The sequence below is a fragment of the Corvus cornix genome, chromosome 3, assembly GCF_000738735.6.
Source record: "Corvus cornix cornix isolate S_Up_H32 chromosome 3, ASM73873v5, whole genome shotgun sequence".
NCBI classification, from domain to species: Eukaryota; Metazoa; Chordata; class Aves; order Passeriformes; family Corvidae; genus Corvus; species Corvus cornix.
Window position 1 is genome coordinate 609,930 of NC_047056.1, and position 26,921 is coordinate 636,850.

Genomic DNA, 26,921 nt, shown 5'->3' on the forward strand with positions numbered 1-26,921 from the left:
CGTCCAGACACCAACACCAGTCTCTAAGTATGAATCCCACAGCAGAGAAGCCCAAGTATAAAAGCCTATTAGATTTGACAAGGAAATTCAACTCATTTCCTTGGCAGAGAATAGTCAAAAACACCAGTGAGCAATGGCTCCTGCACCTGAAGGGAGCCTACAAGAAAGATGAGGAGAGACTGTAAGGGCCTGGAGTGACAGTGACCCACAAAGACCGTGCTGTACCCAGGCCCGTCCGTGGTCCTGGCACTTTTCCTGCATTTTGATTTTCTGTTCAGAAGTCACTATGTGGCCAAATCTCTGGGTCTGGCTAAACGGTGCTTAGTGCAGAACTGATGTGATGGTCACTCAGAATCGCCCAGAGCAGGAGCCAACTTGCAACTCTGGTGAAACTCAAGTGACACCAGATGAGGCACACACCCCAGCTAACACACTTACCTGGCTGGGAGTATGTGGCAAAGCAGATACTCAAACAGCTGCTGGCTCAATGACATGTTAAACAAACTTTACATGACAAAACAAGACAGCCCAATGAGCATTTGCAGCATCTTAGCCCAAGTCTCCCAGTGCAGCACTTAACCAGCAGCAGCCTCTCAGTATTTTCCTTCTGCATGTTGGAAACACCTTACTCAATGCAATAACACAGTATTGTGAGAGGAGTTTACAGAACTTCAGGCCAAGATTCCTATATCCATTTTTAAAATGCAGAATTTTGAAATGCAATAGTAAGCTGGGCAGGAGCTCAGTCCTAAATCTTGTAAAAGTACCTGGGGGGCTTTAAAAGCCACGAGCTTTCACCATTCATCTCAGATCTCCAAAGAAAGTAGGTGTCTTGATCTGCACCAGACCCAGCTGCACATGCAATGCTTCCTTAGAAAGGCAACTGCCAAGCACCTGCAGCAGCTTATACGCTCTTAGGGGGAAAAAAATCTCCCACTGCCACAGCTCTGCTACACCCTAGCTTGTTGAATTCCACAGCAGTGCAAGAGAGAATGTCAGAGTTTCACCTATAAATTCACACCATCCAGAACAGCATTTTGGACCACTGACTGCTCAGCAGGTCTTGACTGGTCTGTAGTGCCATTTCAGTATTCAGGTTTCAAAGGCACTTTTGGATTCTTGCTACAGTGCAGAAACAGATGTCATTTCTGTTCCAAAAGCATGACAAAAAGTGTCCAAACGAGAATCTTCAGTGGCACAGCAAGCCAAAAATATTGGATTAGAGGCTGCTTTCCTCCACCCATTAAGAAGGAACTCTTGTAGTTGTCATATTGCATACACGCTATTGAATTACTATAGCTAAATATAGGGTGTTGCCTCTATTACAATTTGCAGAAAAATACTCATTTAGAATCAGTGTTAAATTCAAGGCTCACAGGACAGCCTTTCTGCCAGGCAATTTCAAAAGCCTACAGAGTTAAGGAAAGCTGCTCTTCTTCAGCTGCTTCACATCTGTAGGATGCTCTGCCTGGAAAACAATGCCCCGTTTTTCAACGCTATCAGTGGTGAACTAAGAAGTGGCGTCACACTGCTTTTGGTGTGGAATTATGCTAAACCCAGTCTGATTCATCAACCCCGAAGTTAAACATCCTGACTGATCCTAAGCTGAGGCAGAGATGTGGCAGATAGGGTAAAGTATCCTTATCTGAAAGCGTTAGGCTGACACAGCTGGCATGGAGACATCTGACTGACAATCAATCACTTCATACTCCGCAAGTCCAGTCCCACTTTCGAACGGCAGGATCTTCTAACATATCCTTTCCTGGAGTGTGTGTGAAGACTCCTCCCTTGGGTGGGAACACCCCTCACGGCCACTCCCTGCTGAGCAGGCTGAGCAAAAGAGATTTGCCCCCCCCCCCCCCGGTCGCTGGTCTCCGGAAGTAACAGCAGTCTCTACTCAGCAATTGCTTTGGGGTTTTTTGCTAGCTTTAATATAATTGCTTTATTATAATTGCTTTGATACAGTGCGTTATACTACACTAGACTATACTAGTAGTTTTTACTTCTATGCTGTGTAGTAAATTATTCAGATTAAGATCTTTTTTGTCTGATCATTTAGCATAATAAATAATTTATTTTTAATTTAACTACATCTGGTTTGCCATCCTTAATCCTGTAGGACAAAGGTGTACAAAGGTTCAATCATACCTCTATAATTCTTTGGCTTTAAACCATTGACAAAGTCTGGGCTAAGACTGACTCCAGCTGCACCCAGCCACCTCTCTGAGAAGGAGTTTAGAGAGCAAGAGGGTCCTTCCTGCATCTCATGACTCCATGGGAGGGCTTCTCTAATTCACTTTGTCTGAAGCTCCCACTCCACCCATGACAACGAGTTTTTAAGATGTGTGGCCAGATAGATCAGAGACAGCGGGAAAGGAGGAGAGAGGAAGAATTCCTCTCAAAAGGACAAGGAGAGGCTACGAGAGCTTCAGCTGCAGAATGAGATGGTCTGATTGCTCTAAAAGACAACACCAGGTATGAAATACCAGTGAGCCTGAACTGCAGGAAGCACCGTACCTGAGTTATTCTCCATAACAGTGTAAATCAATTTGCAAACTCTCAGCAGCAGCATGACTTTCTTTTCAGGTGAATACATCTTCTGCATAGTCATGAACTTGACTTTAATCTTTTCAACGTCCACAAAGTCTGGTGTGGGAACAAACACGCCCAGTTCCTGAGGATTCCTCTGCCGCACCAGCTGCAGGTTTTCCTTCAGTTGTTTCCAGGAACCATCCGTGGTATGAAACTCTTTCAACATCGCTTCAATGTGACCCTTCAACGGCTTCAGAATGCACTTATGCATGGCCTTCTCCAGCACAACATCTGCAACAGGAAAACACAAATCCAGCTGACTTCCCCCTCTAAAGCAGAGCCAGCATTAATATAACCATTCCCTAAAGAGAGCCTGCAGAGCAAAACCTACTTTCTACGGCCCATTTATTACACAAGCTGAGTTTCCAGATGTTTGTGTTAACAGAAAAACAAGAGGCAGAGTAGAATCTGTATTCCATTGTCATTTATGGCAATGTGGTAAATAAATAAAACCACACCCACACAGACAGACTAGGGATAGTTTAAAAAAAAAAAAAAAAAGCCACGGGTCTATTTAAGTTTTTCTTTTGTTGGTCGGAAGTCTGCAAGTTTTATTTTACTTTGAGTTTAGACTTTAACTCCCAAACTTAACGTAAAACACAGTGAAAATCATAATTTTTGCCTGCTTTGGCATTAAACCCTATCCTTCTTGTATAGTTTCCATTGGAAACTATAACTCAACGAAGACTTCCTGAAACTTGGCTCAACTTTGTCAGGATCTTTATGAAACTGGACAGATTACAGGCTTTAAACTATAAATGAAAACCAAGCTGTGTTTTTCCAGCATCAGATTTCATCACACAAGCTTATATACAGCTTTGTCATCAAGTTTGAAGTTCTTTGGCAATAGTGTGCACATGGCACAGTAACCGCTAACTTCAGGGCTTATTTTTAATTCTTGTTCTACTCCAGTTTTTCTTTAACCATCATTCTCCATTTTCAAAGTATGGACTGTGTCAACAGAGAAAGCTCTTTGCTAAACATTTTCTCAGCAAACCTTTACTTCAAAAGTTGATTTCCTTTCCCAGCATCCTTATGGCAACACAGCTTACATTAGTTATTAGATTACATCGATTATTTGTACCATGGTGGGGAGCATGGTGGGGAATGTTCCTCTGCCATCCCCGCAGGAGAGCGGGGCAGGACCAGAGCCTAGAGCAGGCAGAGGAGCACAAGGACTGGGAGCACACAGAGGAGAGGCTGTGCCACTGCCAGATCACATGTTCACACAAATTAGCAGTGCACATTCCTGCTACTAGCGGTGACTCATTAATGTTTCATTAAACCTCATGCCTGTCCCAGGCTCTTTGCCTGTACTTCTGTGTTTTTCGTATACTATAGCCTCTTTCTTTTCCCCCTACTCTCCCTTCTCTTTTTTAAATCACACACTATTTCTAAGGCTTGGGATTTACACCCACACCCACACACTCTCCAAACAAGTGCTATTCTGTTTTCTTGCTTTTTGTGCTTTCATTTATTCTATCCTTGTGTCCAGCCCTTTTGCCTTTTGGGTCTCCATACCTCTCTTTCCCACATAAACACACCCTTCACACACTCCACATATGGTGCCTTGACTTCATATGTAGCATTTTTTCTGCGCTTGTCAGTGAAGGCACCAGTAAAGGCATGAGCAGTCTGAGACATGTTCTTGGTGGCCTCTCACACAGCGGCCGGGCCTGGATCCAGCCTCCCACCAGACCAGAGCCATCAATTACACATTAGCGGGTGGTCAAAGGCCTGATCCTTATCTATTGTACTTGGCAGAGCCACACAATCGCCACCAAACCGGCCAGGTAAATAGAAGCATCACCCCCTGCACAGGGACAGAAACTGCCTCTCCCTGCCATCAAAGCAATCCTCAGGGCTCCCGGGGCAGAAACAATTGCAGAAACAATTTTCCACCAAGAAAAACGCACAGGTCTCACCCACAGGTGCGCTGGCCAGCTAAATTTCTAGAGAGTACAAATCGTTCCTTGCCATCTTTACTGATGACTATTTTTTTTTTTTTTGACAATTCAGCTTACTTTACTTCTACAACCTGGTTTTTTAAAATAGGAAAAACACCGACTGCTTCGCCTGTAAGAGGAACACCTCTGCCGTGTGCATTCCAACCACTTGGTCTTGTTTACTAAAGCAGCTGGCGCTGCTAAATGTCGTACAAAGTGCGAGAGCTCTATCCCCGTGAAAGCTGAACTCCCACAGGCTTCCACTGGAAGTTCTGCACATGAATACTGAGCATGAGCCATCCTTCACCTCAATAAAGAGGGGTCATCACCACGTTTGCTCACAGGAGCCTCGGAAAACTCAGTATGTTTCTGTATGTGACTGATTCTCTACGGGAATAGGAAGCAGAAGCAGCGCCTCCCCAGAAGCTAAAGGAACTGGATGCTGCTGGGAGAGAAAATTCCTCCCCAGAGCCCCAGTCCTTGGCTGGGGCCAGGCTTGTTGTCTGTAGGTGGGAAGTGGAAGGCTCAGGGCTTCTGCCCTCAACCCTTTGAAAGGTAGTGCCGCTTCCACAGATGAACCACGCAGATTTTTACAGCTGTGCAAGATGGCAAGGAGGTTTCTTTCACGTTTGCAATTTGTCACAGGCTCCAGAAGCAGTGCCTGGAAATTGCTTTGAAATTTGCTCGATCACGTTCCACAATTTCCATGGAAACCTGAAATCATTTTGAAGCAGCACAGAGGAAGGGATCACATAACTCATGTGGCTGTGCTCAAAGCTCCACACAGGCACAACAAAACAAAGAAAAAACCACGAGAAACAAAAATCCACCAAACCACACACAAAGAACCCCCCAAAACAACACACAACCTTTTTTTCTCCCTTATGAATTCTTGGCACAGACATAAGAAACACTGAGTTCTGCCCTCAAATGAAAAAGTGGCAGAATCTAACAAGCTGGTGAGGCTAACAGCAGCAAGATTGATAAGGGCTGGACTGTTTTGTTAATGGTCAACAGTAATACCCATATGTGTCCTAATAAATACAAAGCTTATAAAGATTTTATATTATTATTAAAGCCTGGAAGGACAGCACTTCTTGTGATTGAAGTCTTAGAACAATATTCAGTGTCACGGCACCTACAAGCATGTTTGGGGTGAGACCATCCAACTAGCGGCCCTTTCTTCAGCAACTGCTGCTTGTGGCCACTTTCAATAAGTGTTTCTGGATATGATCCCAATTACCAACCAACTCTCAGCCGGCAGCGGTTTTTCACTGTTTGACTTCTAAGGGCCACAGAAAAGTATACAAGTGTTTCCCAGGCAAATCAGCATCTAAGTTGTGAATTGAGGTCTGATTCTTTACCTTAACATCTCCGCATATTTCTAAGACCCAAATCAGCTACAAAAATTCTGTTTACTTCAGATGTATGTTTTCAAATACCCTCCCAGGATGCTTACCACTCCAAAACCAAAACAGATACTCTGGAGATAATTTTTTTTTTAACTGAATACAATTTGAGCTGAACACTGTGTATTGTTCCTGAAATGATGCTTATAATTAGCCTGTAGCCTCAAAATGGGAACTGGAAGTGCTTTGATAAATGAATCGTAAAGGCCAGCCAGCTAGTTTCGTTGTGACTCGTGGAAACACATCTGTATCCTGTGCTGACATGCTATTTTTGTTTTGCTGCCAAACACACAAGTCTGCATCTAGACAGGACAACATATTAGTCATGGCCAGTGTCCTTACACAGCCTCCTTACAACCCGCACTTCCTCAAACTGCAGGCACACTCTCACCTTTTCCAGGCTCTCAGTTTCCCTGCTACCTACCAACTATTGTTGCCCCACTGAGATGATGCCCCACTGTCAGATTCCAGTCCCTGGATTTATACACAAGCCCTACTTACCATGGCCAAACCATTCATCAGGAAAATCAGGGGTCAGTAGGAGACTGAGTGAGCCTGAGAACCACCACAAAAAGGCACAGTCCTGCACAAGTCACACTGCCTGGGAGCTGAAAGCAGAAAGTTGCTCCGGAATACCACAGCATGTACATGCATGACACCTGGCTAACACTGCATTTGCTTTGTTCTGCATTTTCCTAATACCTTGTAAAGTTTGTTGACTGGCACGACCAACACGGATCTACTTGAAGATAGCTCATGTCAGGATGGCCAAGCATCCATTTCTTGGTGGGTGTCTACACTGCCACGGTGCAGACATGGGAATCTCCTCCACAGGAGCAACACTTGAAAGTAAGACCTCATACAACCCACATTCCTTGATGATCAGCACAACCCTGAAGACAGAGGTAGGACCAAGGTGGTTGACGTACAGGCAGTGGTGGCAGACTTAGGACCTAGGGATGAAAGGTAAGCCTCTCCTCATTTGACCTACATAAAGCACACCAAAGAATCACACAACTACCTGTGCTAGGTGTGTTCTGCTTTAAACATCTGTGGGTTACTTAAAACTCATGCCATAGCTGTGTGGTAAACACTTGTCTTCTCCTAAAGTAGCAGTAAAGAAAAGAAGCAGGGAATAAGTCACAAAGTAAATCCAAGGGGTGGCCAGAAAAAGAACCTGGTCCTCTGCCCCTGCTCAGTGCTTTTACCACTGCTTCCTACTTGCCCTATCCCGCCACTCTTGTGGTGAAAGGAGGTGCGCTGAGGGACATGTTTGTCAGCGTAAACTCAACTTGAAAAGATGCTACAATGAAGGACAGGACACCAGAACAAATGTACAAGCACCTAAAAAGTAACACAGTGCAAAAACCAGCTGGCATGGGTTTTTCAAGCAGAAATAGTGACATACCATTCTAATTCCTTTAGGAGGATAATTGGATTAGTAAAGAAGAGGGGATCTGGGGTGGGCTGCCGCTTAACCTTTTTAAGACCCACAGGCTTAATTCTGTGCACCTTCCATATAAACAAACAAGGGAAATACTGTCTTATAACCATAAGCAGGGTGCATGAACAGGTACATAAAATACAGCACTGAGAACCCAATTATCCATGCTTGACTGTCAAACAAGATGGACTTTGGAAAAGAGGTACCATGTGGGTCAGTCCTGGGCTTCAGTTAATTAGTATTTCCAGCTCTGTCTGCCTGCAACTCCTCTGTACAGACCCAAGGCCCTGCAACAAGGCATGGACTGCCAGTAAGGTGCCAACACATTCTCTCCAAGCTTCTTTTAACATCCAGCATTCGAATATCCCTTGCATATCAGAAATACCAGAACAAGTAACAGACACTATTGTTCAGGTACGTTCCCACATGATCGGTCAGTACCTTACTGACAAATGGTTTAAACCAGTCATTTCTTGGTTCAGGGCCAGATTCGGGCAGTGAGACTGAAGTTGTTCAGATGTTAGATCCCACTTGGCGAAGTGACAACATTCGACTTGACTCCTTTCTGTTCAAAGCCAGGAAAAGATAAAAAGACAAACAAAAACTCCCAAACATTTGCTGATTAAGCAGCTGTGGACTATCAGGGTCTCCTCTGCTCTGACCAGTTCAGGTCCTTATTCTGTGGATACAAATTGAGGTGCGGATGTCTTTTAAAAAAATAAATTGCATTCATCCATAAAACAATAAAGAGCCACGTGCCTTACTCTTGATTCTGTCCCAACGCCTGGAGTCCCACTGCTTCAGGGAGGGTTAACAGCCTACAGTGCTAAGAACAGGAGGCATCTGTCAGAACTAATTAGAAACCCTGAAGCATATTTTGCCAGTGATTTTGCAGAAGTTTAACAATTTGATGGGACCCCTGTCTGGGAAACTTAAAAGATCTGCTGCAGAAGTCTTTTACTTGCAAGGGTCCACGGTGCCGTTCCGGAAGAAAAGCTACACGATCACAAAGGTCATTACAGAGACATGGGAAGAAGTTCCAAACACCGAGGGCTTCACTAAACTTGGGGGTGCTGCTCCAGCACCTACTGAAGTTCAGGAGACAAAAGAGGGTTAAAGTGAAGCCTGAGTGACTCAGAACGGAGGAGTATTATCCCAGAAGCACACATCCAGCACCAGGCTGACACATTAGAGGAAAAAACTGCACCACCTAAGTGTGAACTGACAAGACAGGATAAACGACTACTCACAGAGTTAAAATTTGGGCTGCAATTCCATACGGAAACAGTCAGGCAAAACTGTGGACAACAGGCAGGGCTCTACTTCATAAAAAGGTCTCTATAGGAATGACTAAATTTTGCTGTCACATAGTTATCTGCTTAGATCAGCAACATCTGATGCTCCTGATCCACTGCAGTTGTTTGCTGGCGCAAGCCAAAGGCAGTAGGTGACTCAAAAGCAAGTTCTTCCTTTGTTTAAACCAGCCCACTTTATAAATTAATCGTGTTTAGCCACATGATAAAAATCAGACTTTCTGTCCCTGAAGAAAACCAGGGCAGTTTTAGTTGTTGTATTTCATAGCTTATGCTACTCCAAAGCCTGAAACATTTAATAGGAGACAACATTTTTTCCAGTCTTGGGAGACCCACAGTCCGATCAAACCACACCCTTATGAAATGAAAAGTACACAACAAACCAAGCTTTCACAAAATTACAACCAAACTGCATCTGTATTGCTTTGTCAAATATCCAGCACTCTGCAGAAACTCAGGCAAAAATGCGCCTGCATCCCCCGCTTAATTTGGTGCTTTTTCTTCCATGTAACACCCACCTAACAGTCTTTGTTATTATAGTGAGAGTATTACATGTCTCTGAGTCTCAATATCGAGGACACTCTTCACATTTCTGTATTTGCTTTAGCAGTCCTTGTGACTTTTGCTTGACTTTATGAAAATGAAGTTGAGGTTATGTGAGAATACTTCATCTTGGTTGAGGACAGGCAGAATGTCAATATAAAATTACCCTCTAGTCCCAGAGAAAGAAGTATCTGCCAATTTTGCACTGAGCCAACTGTTGGGACACTGGGATATGGAGAAAAACAAGCAAATTAGGACTGAAGTGAGCTCACAAGAAAAGTATTCTGCCCTGAGGCGTGTTTACCTCTTAAATGTGGCTTACAGGCTCTTTTACAAATACTGCTCAGACTCTGCAAGAGAGGCAGCGAGATTTATGCAGCAACAGCAATTTTACTTTTGTGGATACACAAGTCTCTCTCTGCTGTTAAAACATATATTCTAACATATAGCTCATCCACAACCACTCACAAACACATATAAAGGAGTAGTACAGAAAACTGGGGATCAGCAGCCCCTTCTCTCTCTCTCTCTCTCTCGCACACGTTTGTTTTCTAAAGCTCTTACGTATCCTTTTATTTAGTTTCAAGTGCCGGGATAGTACAGCTTTGCTAGAAGTGACTTAAAAATGTCTGGAAGAATCCGATTTATTTCAAAACTAAGTTGTCATAAAATGTCTCTCTGCTCTTAAATGTCACTGGTTCTGAATAAATTCTAGTTCTACAGCTACAATCCATACGGTTAGATTTGGCAGTTTTAGACCAAACACTGAGAACTATGTCAGCCCAATTCAGGGAAAAATATATGTGTGCCAGCAAATAAAGGATTCTCTGTTGTTAACAGTACAGCAGCTAAAAAAGTAATAATCACGGGTAAAAAGTCCACATTGCACTTATTTTAAGGATAACTTCTTATGAACAACTTCGTAGTGTAATCATTTGAAGCCGATAGGGTAATTTGGGGTGGGGACGGGGTGGGGACGGGGGGAGGGGGATGTTGTTTTAAGACTCAAATACTCGGTGGCTCAAGCTCTACTAGCAAAGTTAGCCGCACCTTTCTGAACCGGACAAAGACTATCACTATAAAGACAGATCACACATTTTCACCCTCCCCCCAAAACACAGGATGGTGTTTCTTACCTATTTGGTCTTCAGGAATCAGTGATTCGATTGGGGGATCAAGTTCGGAGCTTTGGGACAAGTAGTTCTTGACTTGGGTCATGAACTGACGAATTGTTTGCAGCATATCAGTGCTCGAAACATGGCACTCCTTGTTTTCTTGGAGAAAGCTGACATAGTCCTGTACTAAGCATCCAAAATAGGTGCGTTTGTCCCGGGACATCTCTGCAATTTTCTTAATCATCCTCTTCTCGGGGGTCATGAAGGAACTGAAAACTCCGCTGACTTTCCGTAGCTGAGATTTCACAATCTTGGGGAGAACAAACGAACTGCTTCTTTTCTTCTTGGGCTTCAAAGGGGGTGCCATGCTCTCTTGGTCACTTTCCCCCTCAAAGTCCTCCAGGCTGCTGTTGGTGTCCCCCTCATAGCCAAAGAGCGGCATGCTCCGATCAAAGTCCAGCGAGTCCGACGAGGAGGTGGAAATGCTCATGTCGCTCAGTCTCTGCCGGCCTCCATTCCACGGGACGTGTGACTCAGAGATGGCAGCCGGCGTCTTTTTGGAAGCTGCTGGAGCTGGCTCGGGCAGGGTTTCACCTGGAACAGCAGCTGCCTCGGGCACGCGTGCGGAGCCAGGCCGGATCGCCGCCGTGCTCCGGGAGGCACCGTCCGCCTCGGAGCACACAGCCTGCTTCTTCAGCCGAGGAGGCGGAATCGGGGTGGGCTTGTTCTGCAGCAAATCCAAGCCTCTCTCCTTATGGTTGACTGTTTCTGGCATGCTCGCCTGCTTTATAGTCCTGGAAAGCTGTGGGCTCGTGAGGGTGCTATTAATAGCAGGAGGTGGCGGCCGGGGCGGGGGGGAGCGAGGCCTCGCTGTGCCATTCACGTCTTGAGTTCTCGGGCTCTGCCTTTTCAGACTTCCACTGACATCCTGGCTGTGCACTTTTAAGAAGAGGGGATTAATGAAACACAGCGCTCCGTTGGTCTGGCTGCACTCCAGCTCTGAAGGCGTTCTGGTTCGTATAGAATGCACTCCATTTATAAGGCAGAGCTGGCGTGAGTCTTTGCAAGCACTGTCCAAAGGCACAGGCCTACAGGGAGGTGAAGGATCCGGGGGGTTGCTGTTAGCCAGGGAGCTCCAAAAGTCTGAAAATCATCATTGCATTAACGTAAGAATGCAAAACAGCAGGCAGATGGCTTTCAGAACATTCTGCTCAACAACATCAGTTTAAAGTATCAAGAAATTTAGGCAAAATTTTATTAATTCAAAGGGGCAAAAAAAATCCAAGCGAACCTCTTAAAGCACCCCCTGACATAACTGCATGCTACATTCCTGGGGCTGCTCTTACCCATTTATAAATACCACGACCAATGCATAGCTTCCAATCAGCCCACTAAGCTTAAAATTTAACCGAAAATCAAAGAAAGGAACAGAGACTGTAACATAATACTTTTTACTGGCTTGAGACCGAAATGAACACAAACTGCTCACTAGCATCTCACTCAGGAGCAATAAGGCAAGATTCTCAGCTGGTATTAATAAGCTCACTTCATTAAAGACAATAGTTGAGAGTATTTACACCAGCTAAAGGCCACTTATGGAAACTCTACAAGTATCTTGGTTCGGTTTCTTTTCCTAGTGAACGCATGAAACTATACATGAAAAGACAGATCACAGTTTGCTGTGGTGCATGCACACATCACCTTCAGCTGTGCAGACCAAGTATTCAAGTGTCTGATAAGGGCACTGGCCTGCTCCCCTGCCTTTGCCATGGGGACGTTTTGCCTGAGGATACAGACATGCAGCAACACATAAAGAGACTGAGTGTGCAGTCCCACACCAGCAGCATGGAAAACCTATGCTACCCCAGCAAGTTGCAGCTGCAGCCTCTGCACTTATCCCAGCAAAGTGGCAGCATGTTTGTGCAACCGAGTCACTGCTAAAGAGCATCGGTTCCTGAAGGTATGAAGACTGAAACCAGATGTGTCCTTGAAGGCAGCAATCATGCTGAAATAAGGGCAGAATACCAGAGGAGGGAGATTTAGTTAAAATTTGCCAATCATGACATGGTCCCTTTTCCTGCAGAGTGTCAAGATGCCTCACTGGAGGCAACTGAGCAATGACACCTCGGCCCAACTGCATGAATGTGAAGCATCCACAACAGGTCCATGCCCAGCCACCGTGTCCTGCCTGTGGGGCAGAGGACAGGAAATAGCCCATGGTGACAGGCCATGTATATAGACAGGCACAGGCATGTTTCTCTACATAGTCATGCCATGTTGCTGGTGTTCCCAGCTTCATGACTTCACATCCTGCCTGCAGATCTCTCAGTGCCTGTGCTTGGCACGTGGCTGCTGCAAACACACGTGATATAAGCACTGCTGCAGGTGAAACACAAGGGAGACTGAGAGGGAATCTTATGTTCAGCACATGAAACTGTACAGGTTGGCAACAGCCTTGAAATCTTTACCTTAAGGTCCTCCTGATGCGGGGTTTGATGGGCTACGTGCTGTTGACCTGTGTTGTGCAGCTCTCCCTCTGAGCCTACTGCACAAGAGAGCTCTGAAAGGGAATAAAACCCTGTGCTCACGTACCACGGGATTTTGTGCCTATGTGTTCCTCAAAAAATCCTCACACTTTAAAGGAAGGGCTGTTGGGAGTTTTTAGGCCTCTCTTGAGTCCACAGCATCGAACAGCTGACTTTCTGGTGCGCTCTTTCTGCACGTGGACACCTAAAACTCCATCAAAATCTCAACTTTGTTGCCTGGTTGTAGCTTATAGAAACTGTGATCTTAATCTGGTGTGTATGAGATAATTGATCCCAAATACAGCAATCACACAGACACTGATCCATCAATCTCCTCCTCAGCTTTCAAATGCAGTAGCTAAAGAAAAAACACGCACAATGCAGAGACTGTTTAAGAGCAAGACTAATTCTGCAGCAAGCAGGCCACAGTGCTCTGGGGTACTGGTGACAAAGTGCGGTTAGCCTGGAGGGCTTGATCAACATTACCATTATCATCCCCTCTGGAGAGACTCATCTCGTGTTACTTTAAGGCTCCCCTGGGCCACTGGGAGATGGTCTTCATTACACCGTATCCCAATCAGACTTGTTACTTTCTTTTTGCCATCTCAACACCGACCTCAATAGTACCATATTTGCCTCTACTCCCATGATAATCCATACTTTCACCTGATTACCTAAACTTGCAGACAAGCAGTGCAGAAGTAATTTATCTCCTCTCTAAAACAAACCCTTTAATTGCATTGCTAGTGCAGCATACCAAAATGCAAAGCACTGCAATACATCCCCGTGTATGACTTGACTGCAAAGTCCCACCAAACAGTTCAAGAGATCCTCATGCTAACACTGATTTAGAGAGAATCCTTTTCAAAACCAAAGATGATTTAAAAAATCTACTGCAACAAAGACTGCTGACAGTCAACCTTCCCTTCCTGGAAAAGGGAAATGAGGCCACTCAGCACTTTGCTCAGTGTGGAGTTGCTCAATGATTCATCTGGGTGGTGCCCAAGTTTCAAATCCCACCAGGCTTTGCATCCATCTCCTCCGAGCTCAAGGTATGCTTTACAATGAGCCTGTGTTTAGCTGCAGCAGCCGAGCGATGCAAGAACATGTCCTTGCCTTGTCTTTTGGACATGTCCTTGCACTGTCTTTCGGTATCTTAAGAATTTCGCCTAGCCCATGCCCATGGATACATTCTGCAGATCCTATTTACACACTCCTCATTTTCTAAATATGCCACTTCATTGAGGCACTGATCTCAAAATTCACCATTTTAAGTCTGCATGTCAATCTGAACAGAAGTTTTATTAACAGGGAACCTCAGCTCCTACACTCTCCTCACAATAAATTATAAAGCCAGTGCCTGCTATATGAGCACACAGACAATGTTAGGTCTTGGAGCAGAAGCAACATCAACCTCTGTGCGGGGACTGTGAGATTTGCTTTGCTAAAGGGCTGCCCAGAGAGGGGAGAGAAGAAGGAAGAAGGAAACAGCACTAACAAAAATATCACAGAAGGCAGCGAAAGAAGGAAGAGCACCACTCCTTGGCCAGAACAAGGTCTGGCAAGTAAGAGAAACTGCTTTTCTAAATGAAATTTGTATCGTCACAAACCAGTATGAACTATTTACTGATACAGCCTATTTCTTCAAGGTTACAGGAGTGCTACAGGGAAGGACATCTATAGAGAACTACTTACTCAGTCCAAGCTGAGCAATCTCTTCAAGTTCAGCTTCTGTCTTTGCTGCAGCAATTGCATGAGGCAACTTCAGTGTGAATGGAAGGACATCCCTGTTTTCAAAGAAAAAACCATTATGGTTTTCAGCAACATCCATAGCTTTAAAAGCTTTTTTTTTTTTTAAACTCTGGCAGTGGCTGATCTCTGATTATTTTCTTCTTGAGCTGTGGCAGGTAGCAAGATCCTGAAACATACAGCGCAGTTAAGCATTACCAGCCCCAGGGCTCCTTTACATTGCAGAGTGCTGTGAAGGGCGAACGACAGACAAGTGCCCGGGACTTTCCACTAGGATCATTTCCACAGAGGCATCCAGTATTTTCTGCCTTTCCAAAAGAAGCTTTTACACCTGTTCTTCTACAAGCAGATCAGTGAGATGCAAACTTGTTATCTGCCCGTAATACTTCAACAAAGCTTCTTACTTTCTGAATACACTGTTGACTGCTATTCCAGTTTTCAGAATAAAAATTTCAAAGAGTAGTTGCACAGCTACTCTAAAAATTTCTAAGCTAAGGGTGTGTTGGTACTACTCTATTCTAGGCTGAAGACACTTCATTTAAGAACGTTTTTGCAATTTATTCTCTTGTGTGGTTTCACTTCATTGCGTACTAGACATTCACTGGATGTTGCCAAAGGGAGATAGATCCATGAGGAACAGCATATACCAAATCCAGCGTAAAAAACTTTTAGACAGAGATTTTAAGGGACAAAACCAAGCAACTGTATGTGCATTGTACAATCACTGCCATCAACCAATAGTATACCTCTCGCCTGCCCTGTTGGTACCAATACCCTCAAGCAACAGTGCATGCTAAACTGCAACACCTGTAGTAGAAGCACCCATGGAATTCAGACTAAATGAGAATCCTACACAACTGGTGTCAGCACGAATTTTGGTTTTAAGGCTGTGAACAAGCCAACCATCTGCTGTAGCACAGACAGTGGGTCTTTATCACATAAATATTCTCTATGTTGTATGTTAGCTTCTGGAAAAAAGAGGATCTCAGAACTCCACTCACACTCAAATCAGGCATATGCACAAGACAGATACACAAGCTAAAAAGCATTTGAAAGGCACTTTCAACTTGGTACCCACAGACAATACAGAGTCCAGATCATCATCATGGTCTCAATTCAAAGATAATTAAACCCTGACTCCTCATAAAAACTGGTTGGGTACCTCCTGCAAGAAATTCCCTCTCATTTTAGAAAATCCTCCTGGATTTCCTGTGATGTACCAAATGGCAATGTCTCTTTTTCACAACAGCTACCTATCTGCCTCCTTCAGTCTACACAAAGCAACTTTAAGCCCTCAGTGAAAGAAAATGGACAGACTAATGCCAAGAAATCTCTGTGTGCTGCATGATCCTGTAGGCACTTAGAGAGAATTCACCAGAGCCTGGCAAGTGGGCAGAACTGGAAGGGTGACAAGATAAGGATTATCTCCTCATTAAACTAGTTTTAAATGCATTTTCAGCTCATTTCTCATCAGCGTGCTGGCCAATTACCTATGTGGTATCAATGCTGCTTTCAGCACATGCATGTACAGCTCAGCTGAACAGAGGCTGTAGCAAAGGGGTCTAAGATGCTTCTCCACCACAAACAAAACCAGCAAGCACAGCAACCCAAGAGCATCCCACACCAGAAATCAGCACGGTCAGCATGAACTGGCAGCCTTACTTAATGGGCAGTAAAAGGACTGAGACCATCACAGCTGCCTCTCCCTGCTTCCTTCAGAAAGTGTGCACATGTGCAGTTTGGTTGTGTTGTGACCTGTCTGTGCATACATACAAGGCTCAAGCATCAGTCTGGAAATTTTTACCAGTAAACTGAAGTCAAATTGAAAACAAAAGATTAAAAACACCAACTACTTTTTTTTCTGCATACTACCTGGAAAACAATTTTGGCAATCATAAACTGCAAACCTGACAAGGCCATTTTTGTTGTTCACCATTTAAATTGACATCTCTCAGCTGTCATATTCCACATATCCGACATTTTTCCATTTTGCTCCAAAAATTCTTTTTACCAGCTATTCCAAGAAATGGACTCTGCAAGCTAGTTTATGGTCATTTTTAAATGAGCCACAGAGCACTTAAGAAAGCATTACAAGATACCAGCTAAAGTAAAGTTTAACTTGGCACCACCTCACAGCTGGATGGGTAAAATCACAGCAGCCTCCCAATAATCAGTATGAAGTAAGACAGAGACACTTGCTTCCGAGACTCACCTCTGATTTCTTCCATTACGTTCTAAGACTACCCAGGAATATTTGCAGATTGGCAACATAAATATCATGCTGAACCAAGTCCTCAAAACTCTTTTTCTCGAGACAGTCCAGCAGATGTGACTTGGAACATAACACCATCTTACCTGCTAATACAGTAGAAAGCAATGAGTCTGAACAAATCAGCAAAACTTATTCCAGACCCCTCCAAGGAAAATGCTGCGAAGAAAGTTACAAGAAAGAATCACACATTAATCCACTATTTCTTTAAAAAGTTTAATAAAACACAGATTTTTGCATGAAGTTAGTAAGTTATCACCATCAAACTAGCTACTATTTGGTTAAGAGAAAACAACTCTGTAGAGGAGTTCATATCTCTGCTGAAGGCACTCTCAAGAATATACTGATAATCTTGGTGGCTGGTTTGCTTTTGTATTCCAAGCATACAGTCTAATTCCTGTAAAACAGATTGTGTAATGAGGACTGCACAATGTTTTGCTAATAGGCAACAAATCAGTAACTGAGGCTTTGTTTGCCCAGTGTACTAATATACCTAATTTTAAATCTCTTATTTCCTCCTCTTGAATTGCATTCTACTCACTTGTCTTCGCCCCAGGTGTGTAGAACCTAAAGGGAGACAAATTTTCTTTCACTCTCAAGAAAACCTTTTTAACCTGAAGACCCTTAAAAAACTCAGACAATTCTGTTGCATGCCACTGCCTTGCACAGGGGAAGAGGAAGACACGAGCAGTGCCTTTCATTTTTCCCCACTTCATGCCATTGTTTCTTACTGATATACATACTTGTTCTCAGCAATAATGAGGATTACTTCAGGGTCTCTCTGATGCCAGTAGCAAATCTCACCCAATGGCTACAAAGATCAAGCAGAAGCAGCTCCTAGAGTGAAATGATCCTGATCTTTTTGCCTCTGGTCTAAAACCTCAGCTGTGACAAATGGCTAAAACCATCAGTAAATACTTCCCCCTTGTGGAAAAATTTTGTTCATAAAAGACAATATACAATTATTTTCTAGATGGAAAATGATTAGCAAAACAAGCCTATATAAACACAGGCCACACTGAGATCAACTATTACTGACAACTTTCTCTTCTCTTTGCCTTGCCTTGCCTGTAACTGGAACAAAAACCAGACACAAAGAACTAACTTCTTGTTCCTGGGGGCAGAGGAGGGAGAGATAAAAAAGGGAAAATTCAACCAAAATTATGTCAGTTTACAAATTGAAATAGAAGATAACTATAGACTCTCTGTTTCAGGGAAGTTTAACTGAAATTGTTGCTAATTTTTTCCAGTTTTCTCTTTCTTGTTAAAACAAAATATTTGTTCCACTTGCAGTTTCAGCACCACATGCACTCACCAGCTGCAGCTTCCTTTTTTCATTCCTAAATCTCAAATTTATTTATCACACCCTCCCTTCTAAAGATATGAGGGCATTACTGGTTCAAAACAATTTGGAGTGCTAACATTTGCTCGTTTCTACCAAAAAAAGAAAGAACAAATATAGTTTTAACTTTAAAAAAAAATCATTGACCTTGCAACAGAAAAAGTTCTAAAGGGTTAAAATCAATTTAGCTATTACACTAAAAAAAAATCCCCACCAAACCAACAAAAACCAACAAAAAACCAACAACCCATCCCACACCTAAACTGTGGACAGAGAGAGCTCATGACAAAGTTGTATCCAAGAACAGTCCCCTGAGTACAAGGAAATGCAAGGACACTTCATTGAAAACAGACAGGATTACAGCCTGTGTTTCTACAGAAGACACATATGTTTCTAAGAGGATAAAAATAAATGAATTCTGGATTCAGCAAGGTACATTCCAGCTGCAGCAGCCTGAAGCATTTCTGTATATCTGCTCTGCTCCAGGCAGAACATGCCTGACCCACTCCCAGAGCCTACCTCAGAGAGCAAGCAGGACAGGCACCCCATGGCGTTACTTGCACAATTTTGGGTATCCTCTGCTGTGGGATTCAGCAGTGTGAGCGCTCCTGCATCCTACAGGGAAAGAGTACCTAACCAGCAGCTGAAAAGCATGTAGCTCACAACTTACTGTATGTGCTTTCTTTTATGGCAAATTCTTTCAGGCAGGACCCACAGTCACTGGACAGACGCAGAGAGATGACTTTCTTCTGCAGCCTTGCAGATTTCCTAACCAGAAATATCTGTTGTGGAGAAGGCAGAAGGACATGGTTTAGGTTCATCACAGATGCTACAGTAAATACAGATAAATCACAAAAGGAACCAGAACAACCTCATGATGTCTGATCTAAACCACACCAGAACTTTACTTGGTCATTACTGTATTGGGTCCAACACCTTGGTGTAAAATGGCAGCAGCACAACATTTGGGAAAGGCAAAAATGTCCTCAAAGAAATTGAGATTCTTCTTACCCCAGGAGGCTGGGCCTGCAAAATTTCCATGGCTTCAGCATCATTCAGACCAAGCTGCAGCCACACGGGGTGAGTATGAAGGAGCTTGTCCAATATGCTTAGCTTGTTGGATAGGCTGTCATATCCAGAGTCCCGGGGGCAGCTTTTTACATCATTTTTCTCAGGAGAGACATTATCCATGTCCTTTATTAGACTGTGGGGAAAAAAAAAAAATTAGACATGCTAACCTCCTATGAACAATCACTCAGGTCAGCAAACAGAATTATCACAAAGCTCATGGCACTGCTGGCACTCTGGGCTGGTACTTCTGCTGAGAATTCATATATTTATGAAATATAATTCCCTTTTAAAAATTCTCTTTAAAGGTTCTCAATTCAAAGCCAGCTTGAAGATAAGCCTTAGCATTCTCCTTTGAGGTTGGAGAAATTCAGCCATCACTTCAGATACAATTGTATGTGCAGATGTGATTGACTGAACATTTCACTTGCTTCCCTTGCTATGCTAACATATGGAAAAGCTTCTCTTCAAGGATATTTATGCAATTCAGATACTTTTATTCCCAGATTGACTGCAAATGCTGCAACCCACAGAAATCTTCCTCTCTCCTGCCTGCCAGAAAAATCCCTTCAATACTCTGACAATGGAGCGACCCACTACCTGTTGGTGGTCATTGCACCAGACATAGGAACTTAAGTCTGTTTGGAGGGAGGGATTATTTTCACAACACAAGTCCACAAATCAGCACCACTTCATCTTATGCCCAGACTACTGTCTCTGCTCCAGCAGCTCTATTGCCTTCACAGCTGCATATCCATCTTTGCTCCCCTCTGCTAAGAGGTCAGAGTGGAAGCAGGTGAGAAGGAGATGGGAAACCCAAGAAAGAAACAAGAAAAACATGTTAAATCCCCAAATAACCCTCCCTAAGGCACAGCTTCCTTAAAAAAAATGTCGTAAGTGGCAGTCACTTTTTATGGTACTCCTGCTAAATTCTGTAAATATTTACTTTTTTTTCCATTTTGCCATGAAAGGTCCTTACCTTGCATTTTAATATTACACCTCCCAGGATCAGAAACAAGTAAAGAATTGTGTATTTATGCTCCAAATTCATTTGGCAGTGGATCGACTCCTATGTGAGAAATAAAGGCTAAGCTAAGTGTGAACGTGGCAAAGTAATGCAAGGTTAAAATTTATTTGGAGTGGGGCATCTAAAGTGACTGCTACGTTCAGTAATGAAGTACAGTTCTTGGAGGCTACAGACACTTGTTATGAAAAATCCAAATAAACAGAATACTTTGAGAACTCCTTTTGTTATGCAAAGCTTCACCATCATCCACATAATACAGAACACCCAGTACAAGTGCACGTGTGTTGCTGGCTCAAATTCCTCATTTTTGACCTAGAAGTACATCCTGTGATTCTCCCATGCTAGAAATCACTCTGGAGCAGTTACTCTGGTAACAGCTTCCTGATGACAATATTTAGGAACAGACGAAAAGCACCCTGCAAGCTCGACTGACTCCCTGAGATGTCAGGCAGAGGATGTGTTCCCCCTACAGACCTTTTCTGTCGCAGAAGAGGCCCTGGGCGGCAGAGGGCAACACAGCTCCACCTCCCCACTGCACACGGTGCAGTTCTTCTGAATTCCATGCTCTGGACAGGCCCTAAGCACCACTAACAGCATTGACCATCCTCATTATCCCAGCTACTGTACCCACAGCAAGTGGGCACAGAGTTCACAAGCACAGGAGCACTGAATACTTAAAAAAGAAACAAAAAGCCTCTCCACCCCCCCAAAAAACCCTGCACCACAGAAAACAAGCCAAACCAAATTAAAACCTACCAACCAAACAACAGAAAAAACCCAACGACCAAACTGCTTTCTTCTAGCTTTGGTCAGTGACTTGCAGCATCTCTGGAGAGGACAAGCAGGGAAAGTAAATGGGGCAGAGAACTTTCACTGTATGATTGGGTAACAACAGGCAAAATCATTTGACTTTTCATTACCTGGATCAATCACCACTACCAGCGTTTGCCTCGTTCTTTTCTCCTCTGTTTGCTTATTTATGATGTGATGCTTTTCAGATTTCCAAGGCATCCCAAACGCAGATGATTTCCCCCCCTGCCCACAAGCATCAGAAGCTTTTACTAACTGCCAATATGCCCTCGAGGGGCACAAAATACATAGAAACACGTTGGGTGCAGGAGGGAAGTACTGTTTACATCGGTCATGACCAGGTCTGAAACTGCCTTAGTAGGAATGCTGGGTTACCCTTTCAACCAGTCCCAGCAAAGCCTAGTGTCGCAATGGATGAATCTCCAGAAAGTCAAATCAAGAGCCACAAGTGTTTTCCTGAGCTGTACCTCCAGTAAATACTGCTCAGAAACTTCCCACTCACCCTCAGTGCCAGTCAGCTGCACTACAAACCAAAGGGAGCTGTGGCAAAGTGCAAGTTATACACAAATGCTGGCTGCAAGCTTAGACAGATAGAAATTATTTCCATTCCTTGTCAGGAGGTGAAAACTAAACATGCTGCAGGGGGAACATGTCCAAGAGGGAAAAGTGTTCTGCCTACTAAAGACAGCTACACCACATTCAAAAGAAGGTGTGTGACTGGTATGAGCTAGAATGCCTGGCATTGCTCGCTACCACAAGACCACCTAAAGCTGGCAAGAGTTTGCACAGGCATGTAGGGTCGCGATGTTCCTCCTTGGTAGGACTGGCTTCATGCTGTCCCTCACCCCCTACACCATTATATATTGGAAGATCAGTTTGACTGGGGAGCTGTCAGGTTTTTGGAACCTCCAGGCACTTACATGCTGAGATCCAAGGAGGAAACTCTCTGACCTACATACACTACAGGCACCTCCTTGCTGCAGCTGTTTCTGCTCCCTCAAAAAATAAGCTGAAGATTATGAATCTCTGATCACCACCAGAATTTCTGCCACTCCTAATCACTAATGGTTCAAACAACACCGATGCAACTTGGCTGAATCAGCACTAGAATGTTACTGCAATCTGTGGTGAAGCACACAGGAATAGGCAACACTTAAGAAAAATTATTTCCTATAGCCAAATAATAAAGAAGGAGGCAGAGAGAAAGATCTATCCTGGGGAACTCCGGAAAGAGTACACCTTGGAAAAACCACACCTGGCAAACCACATACAACCTACGAGAAGCCACTTCCCAAGGCCTGGGAGCAAATGCATAAAAAACCCCCACTGGTGTGTTTTGACAGCCTATTTGCAGCGGTCTAGCACTACTGAGCATCATATTCCCAGTTAGCTTTTTATTCTTAAAATAATTTTAATTAATGATCTGGGCATTAGACATACAGGCAAACCCTGATACATGGGAGTTCTTGAAATTTATCACTTCTTAAGAGTTAAGACCAAAATTTTTTGGGGCTGGGATGTGTGTGTTACTACTTTGGAAACAATTGCATGGAAAGAATAACCGCTGGAATTTATGAACAACGGATTAACTCAAGTGTACAAAATAAGGGTAAGAAATTGCTGTGACCTAAATGCTAGCAAAATACGCTGTATTATACAACAACTAATTTAGTCTCCTGGTTTTACTTTTGAGTTGGGGGATGTTTGGTTGGTTGGTCTGTGTTATTTGTTTGGGATTTTCAAAAAGACTCCTGATATAAGACAATCTGACCAGGTCATGTTAAACTCAAAACTGAAACACAAATTAGCCTTGATAGATGGTCTGCTTTAATGCAGGGCTGCAACATGATCATCTTCAGTGGGAAAGGAGTTACAACACTACTCACATTGAACTAAAGAAAACACATGATTCATGCAAGTTTCCTTAGATTTGAAAATACCCATAAACGCGTGGGAAGAGAGGTAATTGCCAAGATAAACAATGCTGTGCTGCATCCTGATTAGACTTAGATCACAGTAAAAAAGACAAGGAACAGGTTGAAGCCTGTAACCACGATGATCCTTGCTCATGATGTGAACCTTGCTCCAGTCCCACCGAAGTTAAACCACCACAGAGTTAACTCAGTTTGATCATCCACTGCAAAATGCCTGGGTTTCTGTAAATCCTGCAATCTAACAGCTCTTAATCACCCCAGCCTAGTCTGTACAGTCATACTGAACATCAGCTGGGAGGGGCATAAAGCCACTGGGAACTTCCTCCTGTATCCCACTACAGCTAAAAGAACAGGACAAAGCGGCTGGGAAAAAAGGTTGTTGGATACTTGCCTACCTGTCAACAGCAATAGAAGTGGTTCTCTGTGCAAAACAGAAGGTGGCTCTACTGAAGTTAGTAACTGCTGTGGAAAAGACAGCGGCGTGAGGGCTGTGCAGTGCAGGACACAAGGCAAAGCTCTGCCCGTGTTCCTTCCACAGTAAGAGAGCAGGAAGGGAATAAGCTGCTGCAGCTGCCACCACCAGCAAAGCATCCCTGAACCATTTCACAGGCACCAAGTGCCCCGGGAAGCCTGGAGCTTTACAGCCCTCCCTACAGAGGGAAGCAGGAAGCGTCGCCCCCCTCACAGACATTCACACAGACATGCAGGGGGCCTGGGGCCTCCTGAAAGATCATCCAGGTGCATCCAGGTGCCACCAGTCCTGTCCCGCAGGCTCCTGGGCTGCCATTGCATGCAGATGCTCTCTGCTCACTGGAAAGGCAGGACAGAAATCTGTCCCACTCGTTCCCTTTTCTGAAAACCCTGCTCATTTGCATTATTGAGATAAATGTCTGCACTGGGAAAAGTCCAGGCATCAAAAAAGTGGAATACTGAAACAATCCCCCTTAAAACACATTTTTGCAAGCCTTTTTTTTTTGGCCTGGCTTTTATATATTTACAAGCCAAAGCGGTAAGCCCTTGAACCATTGTTGATATTACTTGGGCCATATATATTAAAAGGAGAGAGGAGCCCAAAATAAAACTGGGGTGAGGAGTGTAAATCTGAAAGTCACCACATAACCACAAAAAAACCTCACACCGCAATACTGAGGCTGCAGACATGCAGTTTCATGTCCCTGTTTTTCTGAATTCAGCCGAGAGCTCTGCAACTGCTGCCTTTCCAGAACTGCTCCGGGTGTCTGTGGATACCTGCTAAGGTGGAAAAAGAGCGAGGAGAATGGACACTGAGCTCAAATTTCCCTAGATGCAAATCCAAGGGTCATATCAAGATACCAACTTCTGAACAGCAGAACACGCAATAAGAAGAGCAAGCTACATTAATTGCCAAGTTTTAAATAAACTACAAAGAAATAAAGTTATGACAGTAAACACAGCCTTGTGAGGTGTCTAGTTTAAACAAGAACTCTGGAAAACTTTTGTTGAAATTACTATAATCTTGCTCTGTAGCTCTATTAAAAAAAAAAAAAAGGTGCCAGTGCACAACTAAATTACATAATTTACCAACTTTGATACAATTTCTTCCTTGCACAGAAGCATGCAGTTCAGAATTTTGTAGTCACAGAAGGTTTGACTTTAGCTTATTTACTCAGACTTCATATTTCACATTATCATCTTGAAGTGACATAAATAATTTTTTTTTTGGATGGCTATTATTATTTTTCATAGAAATTGCATTCTTGACTTTTTTATATTAGGTTTACTTACTTACATATCTTAAACCAAAATATATTTTGCAGTTGAGATTAACAAATTAAGATTAAAAATCCATTTTAAAAATCAATAAAAAGAAAACCCATGATCTGTAAAATGGGGAGGAGGTTTTGTTGACTATTTCCAGCTAAGTGCTTCCACCAAGATTTTAAAATCAGTAGACCTTAGCCGTTCATGCATATGATGTATTCAAAGATACAAGAATCCTTTTCTTAACTGAAAATTAGCTGATGATGTCTGAAGTTAATTAGCTGAATTCACAAAAAGAAAGTATCCTTTCTGCCCCTGCAAAAGAACTGTGCTCTCAAAAGCTTTAAAAGTGAATAATGTTCAACCAGGGCCACAGCCAGCGACTTTAATTAGTTCAACTGTCTTACTTCTTTACCACTTGGGAAACAAAGGTGCTGCTAAATGTTTTTTTAAATAATCTAAATATGCTTTGTAGTAAGTTCCAGCAGATGTCAATAGAATTCATAGGAAGAAAAAGAGCTAAAAATCTTGAATGTAATTTTAAATAATAATTTTCCACTTCATTAACTCACTGCTAGAAGAACAAAGCCCACCAGCTCCAGAGCTGGCCAAGACCATGCAGTCAGATAAAACACAATGCCTACACTGGTTGCTCTCCTCTTACCACAAATATTTCAGATAAGTACAAAAATCCGTTCTCTTGTTAACACAATGATTAAAATATTAATTATCCTCCAGATGCCAATTTAGCAGATGTTACTGGGCAAGCAAAGCCAAAATGCTGGGATCCCACTCTGCCCACTTAAAGGTACAAGCTTAAGACAACAATTTATTTTTTTTATTTGCAAGCTACTCATATATAACTTAACTTAAACACATAACCCACCTATGCATCAGCTCACAGCAGTCAATATTTTACTTCCTAACCTGAGAACATAAATAAATCATATTATTGTATCTTGAACCTTCAAAGAGCCACTTGAAGCCGTGAACATTTTGTCTTTACAGCGTGAAAGCAAAGCTGTGCCACAGACAATGGTAAAAATCTTAGCAGTTCCCTGCTTTAGACATTCATCAGTATCCAAGTTTTTTAACAAGGAAGTAGAAGTGAAGATTGGTTGCAGTTAGAAGATATTAAGGCAAATACACCAAACAACTGAGTCTCTGGGCACTCCTGCACAAAGGCAAATTCCTTAGATCAAGAGCAAGATTATCTACACATCCTATGCTGCCAGGGAGAAAAGTGCTAGGACAACAGCCACCCAAGAAGACAGCACAATGAAAACATTCCTGTCATGGTAGACCCTCCAGAACTATGAAAAGAAACATTTTAATCACCTTCGCCAATCAGCAGATTCATCTTCCACTGTGAGATCTGTCTGTACCATCTCCTGTTTCAGTTCTCCGATTTCTGAGGCAATTGTGTCAATGAGCTAGAAAGGGACAAAAATAGTATGACATCAAGTGAGTGGAAGAGGCGTGGAAAAGAAGCCGGGGCAAGTTTAGTCACCAGAGATTACAAACTTTTCTTTTTTTTGTAAAATCGCATCCTATTTGGACTTCCCCTTGCAAAGGAACAAGTAAGGGTTGGGCCCATGTATAGTGGTTCTCAGAGGAAGAATAATTCCTGTTTTGTGCCAGTACAAAACCTTCCAGGTTGTCTAGCCTTTTAATTTAAATGGAATAAATTTGCAGCCTCTATGCATTATAAAACATCTTACAAAAACTAAATTATTCAACTGTTCATAGCATTTACTTTTTCAATTTAAAAAAAAAAAAAATTAGAAGAGTTCCATCCGCAAGAGTTCTGTTTCAGAAGGGACACTAAGCCAGCATTATGATACCGTGGAGGATGAAAAGCAATGAAGCAAGAAGGGAATGTGTGGCTGCTTTTCACATGAGGTTTTGGACTCCACTTGAAAACAACAATTCAATTTAAAAAGAATTGCTTTGCAGCCCTTCGGCTCGGGCAGAACCCCACCCGGATTCTGGGTATGAGGGCAAAAACTCATTTTAAGGTGGGCACGGTTAGCACTAAGGTTGTATCCTGAGAAATGCAGAATTTGCTACCCAGAGTTCTGGGAAACATTTTGTT

The 26,921-nt window shown here is 43.1% G+C and overlaps 2 protein-coding genes across 10 annotated transcripts in view; both read right to left on the bottom strand.

Moving 5' to 3' along the window:
• LOC120411795 (CBL-interacting protein kinase 17-like) overlaps window positions 1-1,084 on the bottom strand; it is a 5,810-nt gene extending 4,726 nt beyond the window's left edge. The window contains 1 exon segment of the mRNA XM_039570029.1: window positions 1,051-1,084. Coding sequence (XP_039425963.1) covers window positions 1,051-1,084 — 34 coding nt within the window.
• The window catches only part of RIN2 (Ras and Rab interactor 2), a 65,495-nt gene continuing 38,580 nt past the window's right edge, over window positions 7-26,921 (bottom strand). For 7 of the 9 annotated variants that reach the window (XM_039569965.1, XM_039569963.1, XM_039569968.1 and 4 more), the window contains 7 exons: window positions 26,165-26,259; window positions 19,259-19,451; window positions 18,918-19,029; window positions 16,992-17,064; window positions 14,583-14,674; window positions 10,384-11,505; window positions 7-2,823 (listed from right to left, as the gene is read on the bottom strand). In XM_039569965.1, the coding sequence (XP_039425899.1) occupies window positions 2,459-2,823; window positions 10,384-11,505; window positions 14,583-14,674; window positions 16,992-17,064; window positions 18,918-19,029; window positions 19,259-19,451; window positions 26,165-26,259 (2,052 nt within the window). In that variant the 3' untranslated portion in view covers window positions 7-2,458. Of the gene's footprint in view, window positions 2,824-10,383; window positions 11,506-14,582; window positions 14,675-16,991; window positions 17,065-18,917; window positions 19,030-19,258; window positions 19,452-20,294; window positions 20,385-26,164; window positions 26,260-26,921 lie in introns of those variants that run through there. The other 2 variants (XM_039569970.1, XM_039569969.1) reach the window with 2 other exon arrangements.